The 15,707-nt window shown below is 54.5% G+C and overlaps 1 protein-coding gene across 8 annotated transcripts in view; it reads left to right on the forward strand.

The window, feature by feature from the left end:
- GRIN1 (glutamate ionotropic receptor NMDA type subunit 1) overlaps positions 1 to 15,707 on the forward strand; it is a gene marked incomplete at its 5' end in the record, with an annotated part of 39,213 nt that overhangs the window by 13,638 nt on the left and 9,868 nt on the right. For 6 of the 8 annotated variants that reach the window (XM_079324032.1, XM_079324035.1, XM_079324036.1 and 3 more), the window contains 16 exons: positions 2,377 to 2,439; positions 3,222 to 3,322; positions 3,923 to 4,044; positions 4,800 to 4,974; positions 6,345 to 6,489; positions 6,574 to 6,657; positions 7,903 to 8,038; positions 8,868 to 8,995; positions 9,176 to 9,340; positions 9,578 to 9,696; positions 10,444 to 10,556; positions 11,022 to 11,170; positions 11,907 to 12,064; positions 12,428 to 12,589; positions 14,198 to 14,307; positions 15,307 to 15,452. In XM_079324032.1, coding sequence (XP_079180158.1) covers positions 2,377 to 2,439; positions 3,222 to 3,322; positions 3,923 to 4,044; positions 4,800 to 4,974; positions 6,345 to 6,489; positions 6,574 to 6,657; positions 7,903 to 8,038; positions 8,868 to 8,995; positions 9,176 to 9,340; positions 9,578 to 9,696; positions 10,444 to 10,556; positions 11,022 to 11,170; positions 11,907 to 12,064; positions 12,428 to 12,589; positions 14,198 to 14,307; positions 15,307 to 15,452 — 2,076 coding nt within the window. The remainder of the gene's footprint in view (positions 1 to 2,376; positions 2,440 to 3,221; positions 3,323 to 3,922; positions 4,045 to 4,799; positions 4,975 to 6,344; positions 6,490 to 6,573; positions 6,658 to 7,902; positions 8,039 to 8,867; positions 8,996 to 9,175; positions 9,341 to 9,577; positions 9,697 to 10,443; positions 10,557 to 11,021; positions 11,171 to 11,906; positions 12,065 to 12,427; positions 12,590 to 14,197; positions 14,308 to 15,306; positions 15,453 to 15,707) is intronic. The other 2 variants (XM_079324037.1, XM_079324033.1) reach the window with 1 other exon arrangement.

Genomic DNA, 15,707 nt, shown 5'->3' on the forward strand with positions numbered 1-15,707 from the left:
CTGACCTGCCCATCCAAGCTCTTGGTTTGGGTCACAGCCAGCCCTGTGTGCCAGGCAGGCACCACTGTGTGGGTCTGCACCTCCAGCAGCACCCTGAGCCCAGCTCTCAGTCCGTGCTGGCCAGCCCTGGAGTGTCCCATGTGCTGGACTTGTCCTGGGCCTGTCTGCAGCCACTCTCAGCCTGGAGCTGCTGCTCCACCCAGCACAGCTCTGCTTGTCCATGGGCCTGCTGGTGCTCTGCAGGGAGTGCTGGACTCTGTGAAACCAGGGCTTCTCTGAGTCAGAGGTGACAGGTTCTTGCTCTGTGCCTGCCTTTCTCTGGGACAATGGTGTTCATGAAAGTGGCAATTCTGTGAGCGAATGCAGGACCACATGGTGGAAAGGGAACTTCTGATTTTTTGGTCCCTGTGTGAAACATGGAGATCAGAGAAGGGCTGCAGGACCACACAGAAAAATGGGAGAAAGAGGACTGCTAGTGTAGTTCTGGAAACAGGGCTAGTGACAAGGAGTGGTGATCAGGGGCCAGCCTTGTTGCTCCCAAGACTCTGGTGACCAGCCTGGGCTGAGGTGCCAGCAAATCCCAGGAATTTCTGGTTGGAGGCTGCAGCATGGATGTCCAAGTTTTTGGCTATGTTGACAGTGCCTGGGGTGAAGTGACCAGTGTTGCCTGAATGGAGAACATTCCTGCTGTCCTGCTGCATCTCTGGTCTCCTTGTAGCAGACATTTCTCCAGGGCACACTGCAGGCCCAGCAGGGGCCACTAAGAAGCCACTGCAGAAATCCTCACGGTGGGAGTCATCAGAAATGAAGACAGACCTGGGGTCCAAACAGATTTTGCCTCTTTAGATACTTTTCCTTACCAGGACCCAATGTCTTTGAGCAATGAAAAACCTTTTGGGCTGCATCCAAGCGGAAGAAAGGAAAGATCCTACAGCTGCATGGAAAGGAGACCCGACAAGATGTTCTGCTAAAGACTGGCCTGGGTGCTCAAGAAAAGGCCAGCTAATTAGTTTGGAAAGTAAGATGAAGATAAATCCATTGGTCTGAACAACAACCTGAGAACATGGACCCCTGTGCACCAGGATCAGGTTCCTGGCAGGGATCCATTGCCATCAGGCTCTGGAAAAACAGAGATGAAAGTAAAGCTGTGTCCCACACCCCATGTACACAGATCAGGGATGCTCAGCTGGGTCAAGGAGCTCTATGTCCCACCAAAATCTGCCAAGCCCTCTCCTGAAGGCACCATTGGGTTGCTGTTATTGGCCTGGCTTCAGGAGCTGCTCCCAGCAAGGTCCTGGGCTCTGTACAGCTGCTGCAGGGTCAGGGCTCTGAGCAGGGGCTGGGGGCCCTCAGCACAAGAGGAAACTCCAGCAATAGTGCCCTGCCCCAGCTCCTCTGGGGCCAGCAGCACCAGTGGCTGAGGGAGCAGAGCAGGGGAGGAGCAGGATCTGTGCTCCAGTCCAATCTCTTCAGGAAAGGAGCAGGATTTGTGCTCCAGTCCAATCTCTTCAGGAAAGGAGCAGGATTTGTGCTCCAGTCCAATGTCTCTGGGGTCAGTGCATGCCCCAAGCCCCACTGGCCTGCTCCACTCAGCAGCATGGAGACCACCAGGCAGTAAGCCCCACTAGCCACGCTTAGGGCCAGGTTACTGGCACCCTGGTCTTGGGTAGCTGCACCTCCCAGGGCCACCGCCGTGCTGCAGAGCCATGAAGTGCCCTGGGCCCTCCCCTGGGACCAGGTAAAAGCTGCAATGTCATCCCATGTTCACCATTGCTTCATATCACCATGCTTTGAGCCAACACGGGATGTAGAGAACTTTATCTTTCTCTTTTGGATGTCAACAGAGCTCAAAAAGCTGCTCCCTCCTCTCAGGGGGTGAGAGGTTCAGCTGAGACACCTCACTTTGTGTGGACTCTCTAAGGGTGGACAGTTCTGTAATGCTGATAGTGATGCTAGTAATGCTAGTACTCTTGCTGTAACAGTTTGCCTTTATCCAGCACTTTCAGTACACAACATTTTGTCCTTTACTTCCACAGTAATTCCATGGAAACCCCACCACTTAGGCCCTTAGATTGTTTCTGAGCTTAAGATAAAATTCCTTGCTGAAGAATTCCCCAGTCCCTCAAGGGAAAATGCAACTGCATCGCACCAGCTGTGACTCTCAGGCCTTGCTCTCAGATTGCTCCGTGACACTCCGTGAGAGCTGAGGCACAGTCTCTCCTGATAGTGGTTTTTGCGAGCTCCAGCGTTATAGAGACCCTTTAGCAAACAGTGGAGGAGGAGGTGGATGTTGGATTGCTTTACTACACGTCATTTTCAACTGTTTATAATATTCTTCTGTGTCTACATATTTTCTCTGTGCACATTATTCATCAGAGTAAAAAAAGGAACTATGAAAACCTCGACCAACTTTCCTATGACAACAAGCGAGGACCCAAGGTATATATGCATGGAAATGCACGCCGCCCACCAACCTAACTAGCAAATGAAAAATAGCCACAGCCAACAGAAAAATAAAAAAGAAAAAAAAAAAAAAAAAAAAAAAAAGAGAGAAAGAGAAAAAAAGAAAAGAAAAGAAAGAAAAAAAATCCATGACCATGTTTCTTGGTAGCACGTTTTTATGTTGAGATAGTTTGGTTTGGACTTGAGAATGGAAACTTAGCCAGCTGACCCTGGAAGCATTTCTTTTTGAAACATGCATGTGAACCAGTAATTAACTTGCAAGTTCTTTTTTTTTTTTGAAAAGTTGAACCAACCCCCTTTCCTCCCCAAAGGAAGCGGTTCCTTGGTGTAAGTTGCTCACTTTGACTCCCAAAGGTTAACCCTGTGCAATATGTTTTTTTCATTTCCCATATTTTTGAAAAACAACTCTCGTTTGAGTTTTCAATTGCATTTCAAAGCCTTTTTCTCTTTCCTGTACAATGCACGCCTCTTTTTGGGTCTTGATTGACTTCAGTTTGCATGCACAGTGCAAAAAAACAAAATAAAAATTAAAAAAAAAAAATACAATCAAAAAGCCAAAACCTTAAAAGAGAAAGGAAGGAAGGAAAGAAAGAAAAGAAAGAAAGAAAAGAAAAAGAAAAAATCAAACTATAACCAATCTTATTTAGCAGACTTTTGTGCAGTTTAATGAATTCTCTTGACCCTTTTCTAGATAGCATGGCTCTCACCACCAGTCCTGGGGCTCACTCACTAACCAGCTTTGCTCACACTAATCACAGGCTGAGAAAGTGCTTCAGTTTGACCCCGGGACCAAAAATGTGACATCGCTGCTGCTGGAGGCGAAGGAGCTGGAGGCCAGGGTCATCATCCTCTCTGCCAGGTGAGGAGACCGTGCTGCTCCTTCCCCTCCCTGCTCTGTCCCATCACTGCCCAGCGCTGCAGTCACTGTGCATTTGGGGTCTCACAACCTTCCAAGGAGCCTGAGAGACCCCAGGCACAGCCCCCTGTCCCAGGTGGGGGGTGTGAGGGTGCTGTATTTCTTAGTTCAGACCAATGTTTATAACAGGTGCATGGAACAAGCCATTTTTAAGTGTTTTTCTGCAACTTGTTAAAACCCTTCAAAGCCACTGAAACATAAATTGTGCTAAATACAAAAAAAAAAAAAAAAAGAAACTAAAAAACAAAATACCAAAATTAAAAAACCCAAAATAAAATTAAGCAGTAAAGTTCTAAACAGCCACCAATCATCGTGCCTAAAAAGCTCTTACAAAGCACGTAAACAACATGAAAGCACCAATCAAAAAATCAACTTCTACATAATCATGTTAATTAACTGTCCAAAAGTCCCGTTTCTCCCACACCTGGCACCCAGGATTTAGCCATTCCCAGGAGAAGCAGCAGCCGGAGTGCCCTGGGGTGCTGTCCCAGCCTGGGGTCTGACAGCGGCAGCCACAGGGCCGTTCCCTTCCTGTCGTTGCAGCGAGGATGACGCGGCCACGGTGTACAGATCAGCGGCCATGCTCAACATGACGGGCTCGGGCTACGTGTGGCTGGTGGGCGAGCGGGAGATCTCGGGCAATGCCCTGCGCTACGCCCCAGACGGTAGGAGCTCCGGAGCCTGAGGGAGCTGCCATGAGCGGCCCCTGCCCTCGCGGGACCCCCGGGCTGGGGGACACTGGGCTGCCCTGGTGGTCCCGAATGGAGGCCCCGCACTCTGCTCTGCTCCCTTTGCCCACGGGGGGACTCAGCCTTGAGGCCTGAATCCATGAGGCCCAAATCTGTGAGACCCAAATCCGTGAGGCCCAAATCCGTGAGGCCCAAATCCGTGTCACTGCGGCTTTGCGAGCTGCCTGTCACCCAGGGGAGGCTTGGGCAGGGCTGTGGCAACAGAGCTCAGGGTGTCAGTGCTGCCCAGAGCCACACTGGGTGCCATCCCACCTGCACTGGGTACCAGCCCTGCCACACTGGGTGCCATCCCACACGCACTGGGTGCCATCCCAGCCACACTGGGTGCCAACCCATCCACACTGGGTGCCATCCCAGCCACACTGGGTGCCAGCCTGGCCACGCTGGGTGCCATCCCAGCCACACTGGGTGCCAACCCAGCCACGCTGCCCCTGCCATCCCAGCCACACTGGGTGCCATCCCAACCACACTGGGTGCCAGCCCAGCCACACTGGGTGCCAACCCAGCCACGCTGCCCCTGCCTACTCCTGCCTGAAGCTCAGGCAGCTTCCCACGGCACCCAAGGGATCCTCAGCCTGTAGCCTTGTGCTCGCTGTCCCAAGAGCTGGGGGTGGCAGTAACGCTGGAGTGACCCCAGGAATGCTGACCCCACTCCCCTCTGCCCATGGCAGGAGTGATCGGGTTGCAGCTCATCAATGGCAAGAACGAGTCAGCTCACATCAGTGATGCTGTGGCCGTGGTGGCCCAGGCTGTGCACGACTTGTTTGAGAAGGAGAATATCACAGACCCACCGCGGGGCTGTGTGGGCAACACCAACATCTGGAAGACAGGACCCCTTTTTAAGAGGTATTGGGGAAAGGGTCCTGCTGGAGGGAGCAGAGGACCTGGTGGGGGAGAGCTGTAAAAGGTGGGAGCATGTGGAAAAGGTGCAGAAGGACATGGTGGCTTTGTTCAGGCTATCTGTTATTAAAGCTTTGGAGCATGTGGCACGGGGCTGCCTGGACTCGCCTGCATGATTTGGGTGTGAGGGCTACATCTCTCCTAGAAAACTCTTCCAGACAGTCTCAGGCAATGGCACCTGGTTTTTCCAGGCTGTTTAGGCATCATTCTGGTGCCTGGCACCAATTTAGTCCATGTCAACCCATGCTATCCTGGGCAATGCTTAGACAGCTGGGATGTGTGGGCAGGTAAGGACTCTAAGAGGAAAAGATTGGGGACCATGGTCTCCTCCAGTCTGGAGCTTAATTCCATGGGTGGGAGTGGGAGAGAGGGAGGCTCTTGCCAAATCAAGGTAGAGGGATATTTCTGTCCTATTTTATCTCCATGCTGCAGCCATTTCCTGCTGGATATTCCAAGGGCTGTGGCATGGGTCCAGTGCTGCAAGCAGGGCTTGGTGGCAAGAGATGCCATGCATGGGACAGGTTGCCCTGGGCTGTAGCAAACCCTGGTGCTGTGGATTTGGAGGCTGGGGTGTCACAGATGGGAGCATGTGCCTGTGGGGTCCTGCTTCCAGAGCAGGGGGATTGGCAGGTCCTGCATGTGCTTCCAGACCCCAAACCCTGAACACTGCAGGTGCTGGAGCCACAGGGGCTGAGCCTTGGTGGAGCAGCCACTTCCTGCAGACCTGAGTTCTGTTGAGCATGAGACCTGCAAAACCTGGAGATTGTTTTAGAGGCATGTGTGGCATCCCCTGCAGTGACAGTCTTTGGCATGAGTGAGTCAAAGCTGCTCTTCACAAGTGGCTCAGGCAATCTTTGCTCATCTCCACTATCACCTTTCCAGGGTTTGGGAGCTGGTTCTCTCATTGGTCATGTTTGTGTGTGCCTGGGCCACTAGCCAGGCTGTGATGGGCATGTGCCAGGCACAGCACCAAAGCTGTAGCATAGGCACACCTCCCAGAGAGCCCCCAGAGGAAAGTGTCCTTGGGTGCTGTGGGACAGATCATTGCAGAAGGGAGTGGGACTGATCTGGTGGAGAACAAGGGGCAATGACAGAAGATACGGTAGAGAACATTTGGGAAACTGATTCCATCCACCAGGAGGGGGTGACCACAGGTCTATTAATAGAACATAGGTAGCCTTGGCTGGACTTCTACCAGGCAGTAGTAGCCTTATGGCTAGTAACTGAGAGGAAGCATTTGCCTTTCTGATGCCTTATGAGGTGTCTCAATAGCACAGCAGGTCTTCTAGTTGCCCCAGCTGTGTTTCTCCCCATAGGGTGTTGATGTCCTCCAAGTACTCAGAGGGTGTCACTGGCCGGGTAGAGTTCAACGAGGACGGGGACAGGAAGTTTGCCAACTACAGCATCATGAACCTGCAGAACCGGAAACTGGTCCAGGTTGGGATTTACAACGGCAGCAATGTACGTGCAGACCTGGCCTGGGGTGGGAGGGCTTGGGCACTGGGGTGTCCACCTTGGCCTCATGTCCAGCTGCTTCCATGGCAGGTCCTGACCAATGACAGGAAGATCATCTGGCCAGGGGGGGAAACTGAGAAACCTCAAGGATATCAGATGTCAACCAAGCTGAAGGTAGGAGTAAATGGCTTTAGGGGCAGTGCTTCTCAGCTCTCTGCATGCCTGGCAGTGATTTCATCTGCCTTCCACCTCCACAGCTGCTCTGCAGCTGGCAGCAGCATTTGCAAGGCCAGGAAAGGATATGGGAGAGAAATAGAGAAGGTAGTGAAGGGTGTTCAGAGCACAACTTTCAGCTGGAATCAATCTAGATAGGGTGGTAGGCATCCTTGGGTTTGGAAAGAGACAGGTGGGAAGTGGATATTAGAATAAACAGCACAGAAAGGATGGAGGGACAAGATGTTCTCATGGGAGCCAGAGGACACCTGTCATAGATTTGCAAGAAGTACAAGGATGGGTTCCTTTAGCCAAGGTATGTTCAGCTCTGATAGTGCAGAGATCAGATGGAAACATTCAAAAGGAGATTAAACCTTCTGGTACAGGGTGAGTGGATTGGTGGCTGCAAGGCTGAACTGGGGAAATCCTTGAGGAGCTGATGGCTAAAAGATGGAGGTAGCACTGGCAGAAGGTCCCTCCAGTCTTGCTTTGTTTCTCATGCTCTTCCTTCAAGTGTCAGTCAGCAGCCCCTTTAGTGACAGTATTCCCCTTTAGTGACTCCATCCCACTTTAGTGACTGGATCCCACTTCAGTGACTGGATTCCCCTTTAGTGACTGGATCCTGGCCAGGCAGATCTTACCAGTATGGCCATTCATTTGTCCTGCTGTTCATTTGTCCAGCAAGGGAAATCCCATTCCCACTGGCAGTGAGCCCTTGTCCCCACAGAGGTGCTATGGGTACGTTGCAATTGCTGCTTCACTGAAAGGTCCAAGGCAGGACTGAAACACCTACATTAACCTGGGGCAGTGTGACAGTGTCTAGAGCCCTTTCCAGGCACTAGTTCTGGCTGTGTGGTGTCTCCCATCAGTCTCCTGTTAGGGAAAGAGATTTTGAGGCTCAGGTGAAAGTGCCACATGAAGGAGGACACTCCTCACCTTAGGTGCAGAGAAAGCAAATGTTCCTAGTGCTCTTCTTGGCAGTACTGTGTTAACAGCTGGATTTCATGGTCTTAAAGGTCTTTTCCAGCTTAAAGGATTCTCTGATTCCCAAATCCTGTGATGCCAAAGTCAGGTCCTGCTGCTGGTCTGAGATGGCATCTGGGGAGGGCATATGGCTCGTGTGGGGAGGGCAGCCCAGTTCCTGCCACAGGAATGTAGCTCTGGAGGGAAACACATACCAGAGGATGTTTGTGCTTCCCCTCACAGATTGTGACAATCCACCAAGAGCCCTTTGTGTATGTGAAGCCCACTCAGGCAGATGGGACCTGCAGGGAGGAATTCACCATTAATGGAGATCCTGTTAAAAAGGTCTTCTGCACTGGACCCAATGAGACCATCCCAGGTAACTCAGTCTGGTGGGACTGCCACTCCAAGGGGTGCCAGAGAGGGTGCTGAGTCACACAGGAGGCCCAGAGGATGAGGCACAGAGCTGGTCCCCAGACACACCCCCATCAGCTCAGCCTCACAGCAGTGCTGTGCAGCAGTTGGGCCCTGGGATCCAGGGGTTTGAGCCCAACAGATTCTTTTCCACTGTCTCTCTTCTGGATGGGCACCAGGGCTGCTTTGAGGGATTGCTTCCCAGGTTTCTGTCTCCTGGCATGTTCCAATTCTCTCTGCCTTGATCTCTAGTAGCTGCAAGGACCACGAGGCATGTTAGCATATGCTGCACTGACACAGCACCAGTTCCAAATTGTCACAGAAATCAGGATCAGGATCAGGATCAGGATCAGGAGTGAGCACCTGGTGTGGGGTGGGAGCTGCTCAGCAATGCCAGGCTTGCCCAGATCCACCTGAAGGGCATCCCCTTGGCTCATGACACCTTCCTGTGCACAACATCCCCCAGAGTGGTGTCCTGGGCTGTGTTCAGCATGCTGGGCTCATGTCAGGACTCCTCTAGCACATGCACCAAGCCCTGCAGCAGGTGGATAGCACCCCCTCTCAGCCCACCTCACTGGGACATGGCAAAGGAACCCCTTTGTCCCCAGCCTGCCAACACCCACAGGTGATGGAGGCAGTGAGAGAGAGTGCTCAGATGGCCCTGAAGGAAAAAGTGGTTACATCCCACATGGAGCCAGAGCCATGGGTGGCTGCTCTCCCTGGGGACAGGCACGGGCCCTGTGGGGGTCCCTGGCCAAGGGCTGCCCCTCATGCCCGTTCTGTGCCTCCCCCAGGCCGCCCCACCGTGGCACTGTGCTGCTACGGCTTCTGCATCGACCTGCTCATCCGCCTGGCTGGGGTGATGAACTTCACCTATGAGGTTCACCTGGTGGCTGATGGTAAATTTGGTACCCAAGAGAGGGTGAGTTTGTGCAGCCTGTGATCTTTCTTTGCTTGTACTGTGTGTTGCAATACCCCCACACCCTTCTCCTGAGCAGGGTGGGGTGGAAGGGCAATGCAGGATTCTTGAAAAGTGTAGGGTCCTGGCTGGTGGGGGATGTGTATCAGGGCAGGAGTCTGACCTGGCTTTGGCTCCTGGCAGGTGAACAACAGCAACAAGAAGGAGTGGAATGGGATGATGGGGGAGCTGCTGAGTGGACAGGCAGACATGATTGTGGCTCCCCTCACCATCAACAACGAGCGGGCTCAGTACATCGAGTTCTCCAAGCCCTTCAAGTATCAGGGCCTCACCATCCTCGTGAAGAAGGTACAGTCTGGGTGGGATGTTTGTAGAACACAGGCAGTGCCCATTCCCCAGATTGCACCAGTGCAGCCCCTGCAAATCCCAGGCTCCAGGCTGCTGGTTTCAATGCAGAATCTTGTCTGACCCTTCCTGAGTAGCAGCAGGAGCTTGGGGCAGGGCAGGGCTCCTCTGGGTCCCTCCAGGCAGGCAGGGTGCAGGTGTGGGGGGTGCCAGCACTGGTCCCATCTCTCCTTTGTGCAGGAAATCCCCCGCAGCACCCTGGATTCGTTCATGCAGCCCTTCCAGAGCACACTCTGGCTGCTGGTGGGGCTGTCTGTGCATGTGGTGGCAGTGATGTTGTACCTCCTGGACCGATTCAGGTGAGTGCACTTTGGGCCACTCAAGATCTGCAGGGGACAGGGAGGGTGCTCCTGGGAACTGTCCCCTGGGTCCCTTGCTTGGGCACAGTCTTGCAGCCCTTTGGGAGCTCTCACAGGGACTTAACCCATCTGCTCTGCCCCACCAGCCCTGGGCTGAGGTCCCTGGCCCCTCTGGCTGCCTAAGCTAAGGGATATGGATATGTGGGGCACCCAGCACGTGGAGATGGGGAAACACACCTGTCAGACCAGGTGCTGTACAGATACCTGACTAAGGGGACTGTCAGCTTCTGGGCTCTGAGAGAATTTCCTCTCAGCCTTCTTTGGGCCTGTGGTAGCTCCTCTGAGAGCAGGAGAACCTGTGCTCAGAGCCTTTGATAGCTAATCTGCAGGGAGGTCTCTATGCTGCAGTGGGAGAGGCTTCAGCTGGCCAGGGTCAGATGATCTTTCTGGTCTGGAGAGTGTGTGATGGGACCAGTACCTGTGTGAGCCAGACAGGGCTGCAGGTCAGCACAGGGGATGTGCCAGGCAGTGGGACAGAACAGGGCAGAGGTGCTTTGGACAAGGCACAGTCTGATGGAATGAGTGACACAGGACTGCACTAGAACATGTAGGGCACAGTGGGGAGCCCTGGGAATCAGGGTGAGGGGAATGAGAAGGGAGCCCTGGGAATCAGGGTGAGGGGAATGAGAAGGGAGCCCTGGGAATCAGGGTGAGGAGAATGAAAAGGATTCTTCTCTTGTTTTCCAGCCCATTTGGCCGGTTCAAAGTAAACAGTGAGGAGGAGGAGGAAGATGCTCTGACTCTCTCCTCAGCCATGTGGTTCTCCTGGGGAGTCCTGCTGAACTCTGGCATTGGAGAAGGTGAGTCACAGCTTATAGCAGGACTGCTCTGCCCTGCAGCCCAGACCCTGAGCTGGGCAGGCTGGGGGGAAGCCCCTGCCCTCTTCCATAGCCTGCCACTCTCACATGGTCCCTGTGGGACCTCATTCCCTGAACCCTCCCTGGAGCAGGCTGATAGGAGATTTGGTGATGCTGATTTGTGGCATTGTTGGGGCTGTCCTGCCACCCCCAGCATCAGGGATGGGAAACAGGGCAGGGAAGCTTGGGCTGGATCCCCTGCCCAGGGCTACCCACCCTCTCAGGGTGGCACACAGTATGACCTGGAAGGAGCTGGAGGGTTTTTTGGTTTAGGCAGTGCAGAAGTTCCTTGCACAGCTGCTGGCAGAGCAGATAGATACTGCACATCTGCTGGTGTGGATTGACACAGCTTTGGCAAACAAGCCAAGCCCTCGTGGTGCCACTGTGATCTCTCCTCTCTCCCTGCAGGTGCTCCCCGGAGTTTCTCTGCCCGTATCCTTGGCATGGTGTGGGCTGGCTTTGCTATGATCATTGTGGCTTCATACACTGCCAACCTGGCAGCCTTCCTGGTGTTAGACCGACCTGAGGAGAGGATCACAGGCATTAATGACCCCCGGGTAATGACCCCTCGCTTGCTTTCCCCTTCCCTGGGGCATATGACATGGCTTGTGGTTCCCAGAGCCCTGATTCACCACGGCTGTGATCTGGGCTGGGGGGGCCATACCCAGGGACTCTGTCTGGGCTGGTGCTGATGAGTCTGAGCCCCTACCCTGGGTGGGAATGGACAGATGTGGGCAGGGATCAGCAGGAAAAAAGCCTGTCCAGAAATAGCCTGTCTGCAGTCGAAGTGCCTGCCAGTTCCTGGAGAGCCTCCTCTCATCAACGAGGAAACAATTCATTATGGATGAGTTATAACTAATGAAATCGTCCCTGCGGTGCAGTCAATACTCTCCACATGCCTCAAATCCATTTCCTGCTCTGGCAAGGACACAGCCACAGCTCATCAGCCCAGGCACGCAGGAGTGTGCCCTGCAGCAGCACTGACCCACAGGATCCCACACCCTGCTGTGTGTCCTGCCCATGGCACTGCCAGCCCCATGGCATCCCCAAGCCTCCTGCACCCTCAGTGCCACCATGTCCCTGTCCCATGGCATCCCCTGCTGAGGGGGGATGCATCCAGCACCAGGGCCCCAGAGAATTCACTGTCCCGTGGCATCCTCTGAGGAGATCAAGGTATTCTCTAGGGAACAGGTCCCTGAAGGAGATGGGAAATGGGAGAGGAAATGGCTTTGGGGTGAGAAAGTTTTGCTGGTGAAGGACAGAAAAAATAGGAACCCCACCATTGCCTTTCAGCTGCGCAACCCCTCAGATAAGTTCATCTACGCCACGGTGAAGCAGAGCTCTGTGGACATCTACTTCCGACGGCAGGTGGAGCTGAGCACCATGTACAGGCACATGGAGAAGCACAACTATGAGAGCGCTGCCGAAGCCATCCAGGCAGTGAGAGACAAGTGAGTGGGGCCAGCACCTTGCCTGGCCACGCTGGGATGGGCTTCAGGGAGCTGCAGTGGGGGCAGCAAGCAGGGCAAAGCTGGAGAGAGCTCAGTCAAAGCATGGTTTGATGGGACCTCCCAGCTGGGGCTGGGTGGGATCTGTCCAGTCCTGGTTCATCCCAGGTCTCTGGGTAGGGAGCACCACATCTGTCTGGGGGATGGCCCAGTGAGAGCCCTGGCCATGGCCTCCTTTCTGGCCTCTCCTTTCACCGAAGCTGGGTGGCTTCAGTGTTTAAATCAGGGAGCACCCTTGCTGCTCCCACAGAGGCTGCAGACAAGCTGGGCTGCCCAGCCTGACCCCCATCCTCCCTCTGTGTGCAGCAAGCTCCACGCCTTCATCTGGGACTCAGCAGTGCTGGAGTTCGAGGCCTCCCAGAAGTGTGACCTGGTGACCACGGGGGAGCTGTTCTTCCGCTCCGGCTTTGGCATCGGGATGCGCAAGGACAGCCCCTGGAAGCAGAACGTCTCCCTCGCCATCCTCAAGTCCGTACACGGCTCTTGGCGGGGGGGCCGAATGCTGCATGTGTTGGCACGCAAGTAGCCTCGTGCCAGGCCCTGCCAGCCACCCTCCAGCCACTGCAGGGACAGGGGTGCTGGGGGCTGCCCTTCCATCCTGACAAAGGGGACATGGAGTGACTGGGGTGGGCACCCAGCCTCAGCTCTGGCTCGCAGGGCTGGGGAAGCAGCAGGGGACTGGAGGGAGGGCAGAGCAGGGCAGGGAGCAGAGTCATAGTTAGCCAGGGGTGTAGGCAAAGCTGGCAGAGAGCAGCCATCCATCACAGGTTTCTGTGTGCAGGGTGTGGGTGCTGCCATCTCCCCATTCCTCCCACAGGGCTCCACCTGTCCAACAGCATTGCACTGCCCTGTCTTGGTCATCCAGGGCTTTTTTCTTTCAACTCAGGGACATGTCAGGACCCTCTCTGAGTCCAAGGCTTTTACACCTACATTGTGGTCTTTCACAAGTCAGGCTGATATAGTGTGTGAAAAGTGATTTCCTTGTATTAATTTGGAAATGCCACACTCGTTGCAGGCAGAGAAATGTCGCAATGGAGAACAGGCAGATGGGAAGCAGCAAGTGAAGGGAGGGAGCCCTGGGAGATTGATTTTAGGAGAGACACCACCAGAGTTCTGCCCAAGATGCAGAGGTGAAAGGCCTGAGAGACAATGGGCAGGATGTGTAGGAAGATGGGCAAGACCCAGGGTAGGGAGCCATGGACCCCATCTGTGGGAGGGTCTTAACATGGTGATGGGTGGCAGAAGAGCAGATGGGACTGGGACAAGCACGTAAGAAGCCTGACAAGGCCACAGTACTCAGTGTACTCCTGGGAGAGGATGAGGAAGCCCAGGGCTACAGATGGCCCAGGAAGGTGGTGGGGGTGTATCAGGAACAAGAGGGAGGAAAGTGCAGAGAGCCTGTGGTGGGATGTGTGCTCTGTGCCCACTCCATCAACCTGCTCAGGCAGAAATGGGTGCTGTGACAGCAGCTTGTGTCCTCCCAAGCTGTGACACCAAGCTGCTGGTGTGTCCCAGCCCTCACTGTGCACCAGAGGGAGCTGCCAGGCAGCAGTGCCCTGACCTAGAGGGTGCTGGGGTTCACCAGAAAGGACTGGGGTCCATCATGGCTTGAGCTCCAAGTGGCCCTGGCAGGTAGAGGAACTGTGCAGGAGGGAACTGAGAGATGTGATTCATGTCCACTCCCTGCAGCCTTCTCAAAGAGCTCTCAGAGCACTGCCAGTTCCATCCTGCCTTGGGAACACACCTTCCCCATGGCTTACATGTGGCAGCTGTTGCCCCAGAGCCACCACAGGGGCAGTGGCAGGGGGAGCTGTGGGTGCCTACTTGCAGCACTACACTGTACTTGTCTGTGTGTGTGTGACCAGCAGTGCTGGCAGCCCCTGCAGACAGCCCACACTCACTCTGTGCAAGGGCCACACGTGCACAGGTGTGCACACACAGCCAGCACATCCTTGGCTGCTGTGCTAGCAGGCTGCAGGCAGTGCAGAGTCCTAGGACAGAGGCACAGAGCGTGTGCCCCAGCTACCTGTGGCTGGTCCCCAGTGACTAGCCTGTCCTGTCTCCTTGTGCTTCCAGGTCCCACGAGAATGGCTTCATGGAGGATTTGGACAAGACTTGGGTGAGGTATCAAGAGTGTGATTCCCGTAGCAATGCCCCAGCAACACTCACCTTTGAAAATATGGCAGGTTTGTTCTGCAAACCTCTTTCTCCCCCTTCACTGGGTAGCCTGCTTTTGCTCAAGACATTCTTCTCTCTGGGGCTCTCCTCTCAGGCCAAATCTCTGCTGCTTCTGGATTTGTGCTTTCCTAGTGCTGGGAAGCTGCTGAGATGGGCTCCATTCCCACCTTGTTCAGAACAGTTCCACAAAGTTTCCCCCACCTTCTCTGGTGGTAGGGCTGGTAGGGCTGCTGTGATGTGAGCATGGCTCCCCTCCCTCTGCCCTGGCCAAATTGTGGCTGTCACAGGGCAGTCAGAGCTGTCACCAATGCAGAGAGGAGAACAGCATCTTGGGGGAGGCGAGGGAGACCCCTGCTGCAGGAAGAGGCTCCCTCCCAGTCCTGAGGAGCCCTGGGCAGGGCCAGGACAAGGATAATTGAACAGAGGGGTTTTCATCTTGCAAATATGTGAGAACCCCAAGATAGGCTCCCTTTGCACTGAGGTGGTACTGCTGGTCCTACAGCCAGACAGTGCAGTGATGAGGGATGAGGGGTGTCAGATGGGACCCCATCCTCACCAGCACTGCTCCCCAGGTTACAGGCTATGGAGAAAGGGGTATTTTGCTCCATCTCCTCAGACACTGCTCCAGAAATGTCAGCCTGGAGGGCTGCAGGCATCCAAGGACAACACAGCTCTGTGTATGGCTGTGCTTCCTGATGAGACAAACTGGGGCACCAGGACTGGGTTCTGGTGCAAACAGCCCCACAGTCCTGGGGGTGGGGTCTGCCCTGGAGCTTGCTGTGCCTGTCCCCAGCATTGCTGCAACTCAGTGTCCTGTGCCCCCCAGACTGGCACTGACACCCCTCAGGTGCCCAGGCTGTGTTCCCCTTCTGGCCCTCCAGGACTACGGGAAGAAGGTGGGGGGACCCTGGGTTGGCAGATGCTCCCATCACTGAGCATGATGCAGAAGAAATGAGGGGTCATGTTGCAATTTCCACTGCCCCCTGTAACTTTCCTGCTTATTTCAGGTGTGTTTATGCTGGTGGCTGGAGGTATTGTTGCCGGGATATTTTTAATATTCATAGAGATAGCTTACAAAAGACATAAGGACGCACGGAGGAAGCAGATGCAGCTGGCGTTTGCAGCCGTTAATGTGTGGAGGAAAAACCTGCAGGTAGGACAAACCGTTTTTAGAGCAAATCTCCACCAGGTGCGTTTTCCATTCCTTCACCGAATCAGTGAATGCAGAGCTGTGGATTAGCATGGGGCCCTCTGTCCCTCACCCCACCCTCACTAGCTCCAGCTGGGCATTACTGGGTACCTGATAAGCCTTAGGGTAGTGTCCCTGCCTTTTCCCTGCGAGCTGCCCCTCCCTGATGCTGTCTCTCCCAGCAAAGCTGCAACAGGGCAGAGGCCTGGCCCAAACACC

The sequence above is a fragment of the Erithacus rubecula genome (genome assembly GCF_903797595.1).
Source record: "Erithacus rubecula genome assembly, chromosome: 21".
Lineage (NCBI taxonomy): Eukaryota > Metazoa > Chordata > Aves > Passeriformes > Muscicapidae > Erithacus > Erithacus rubecula.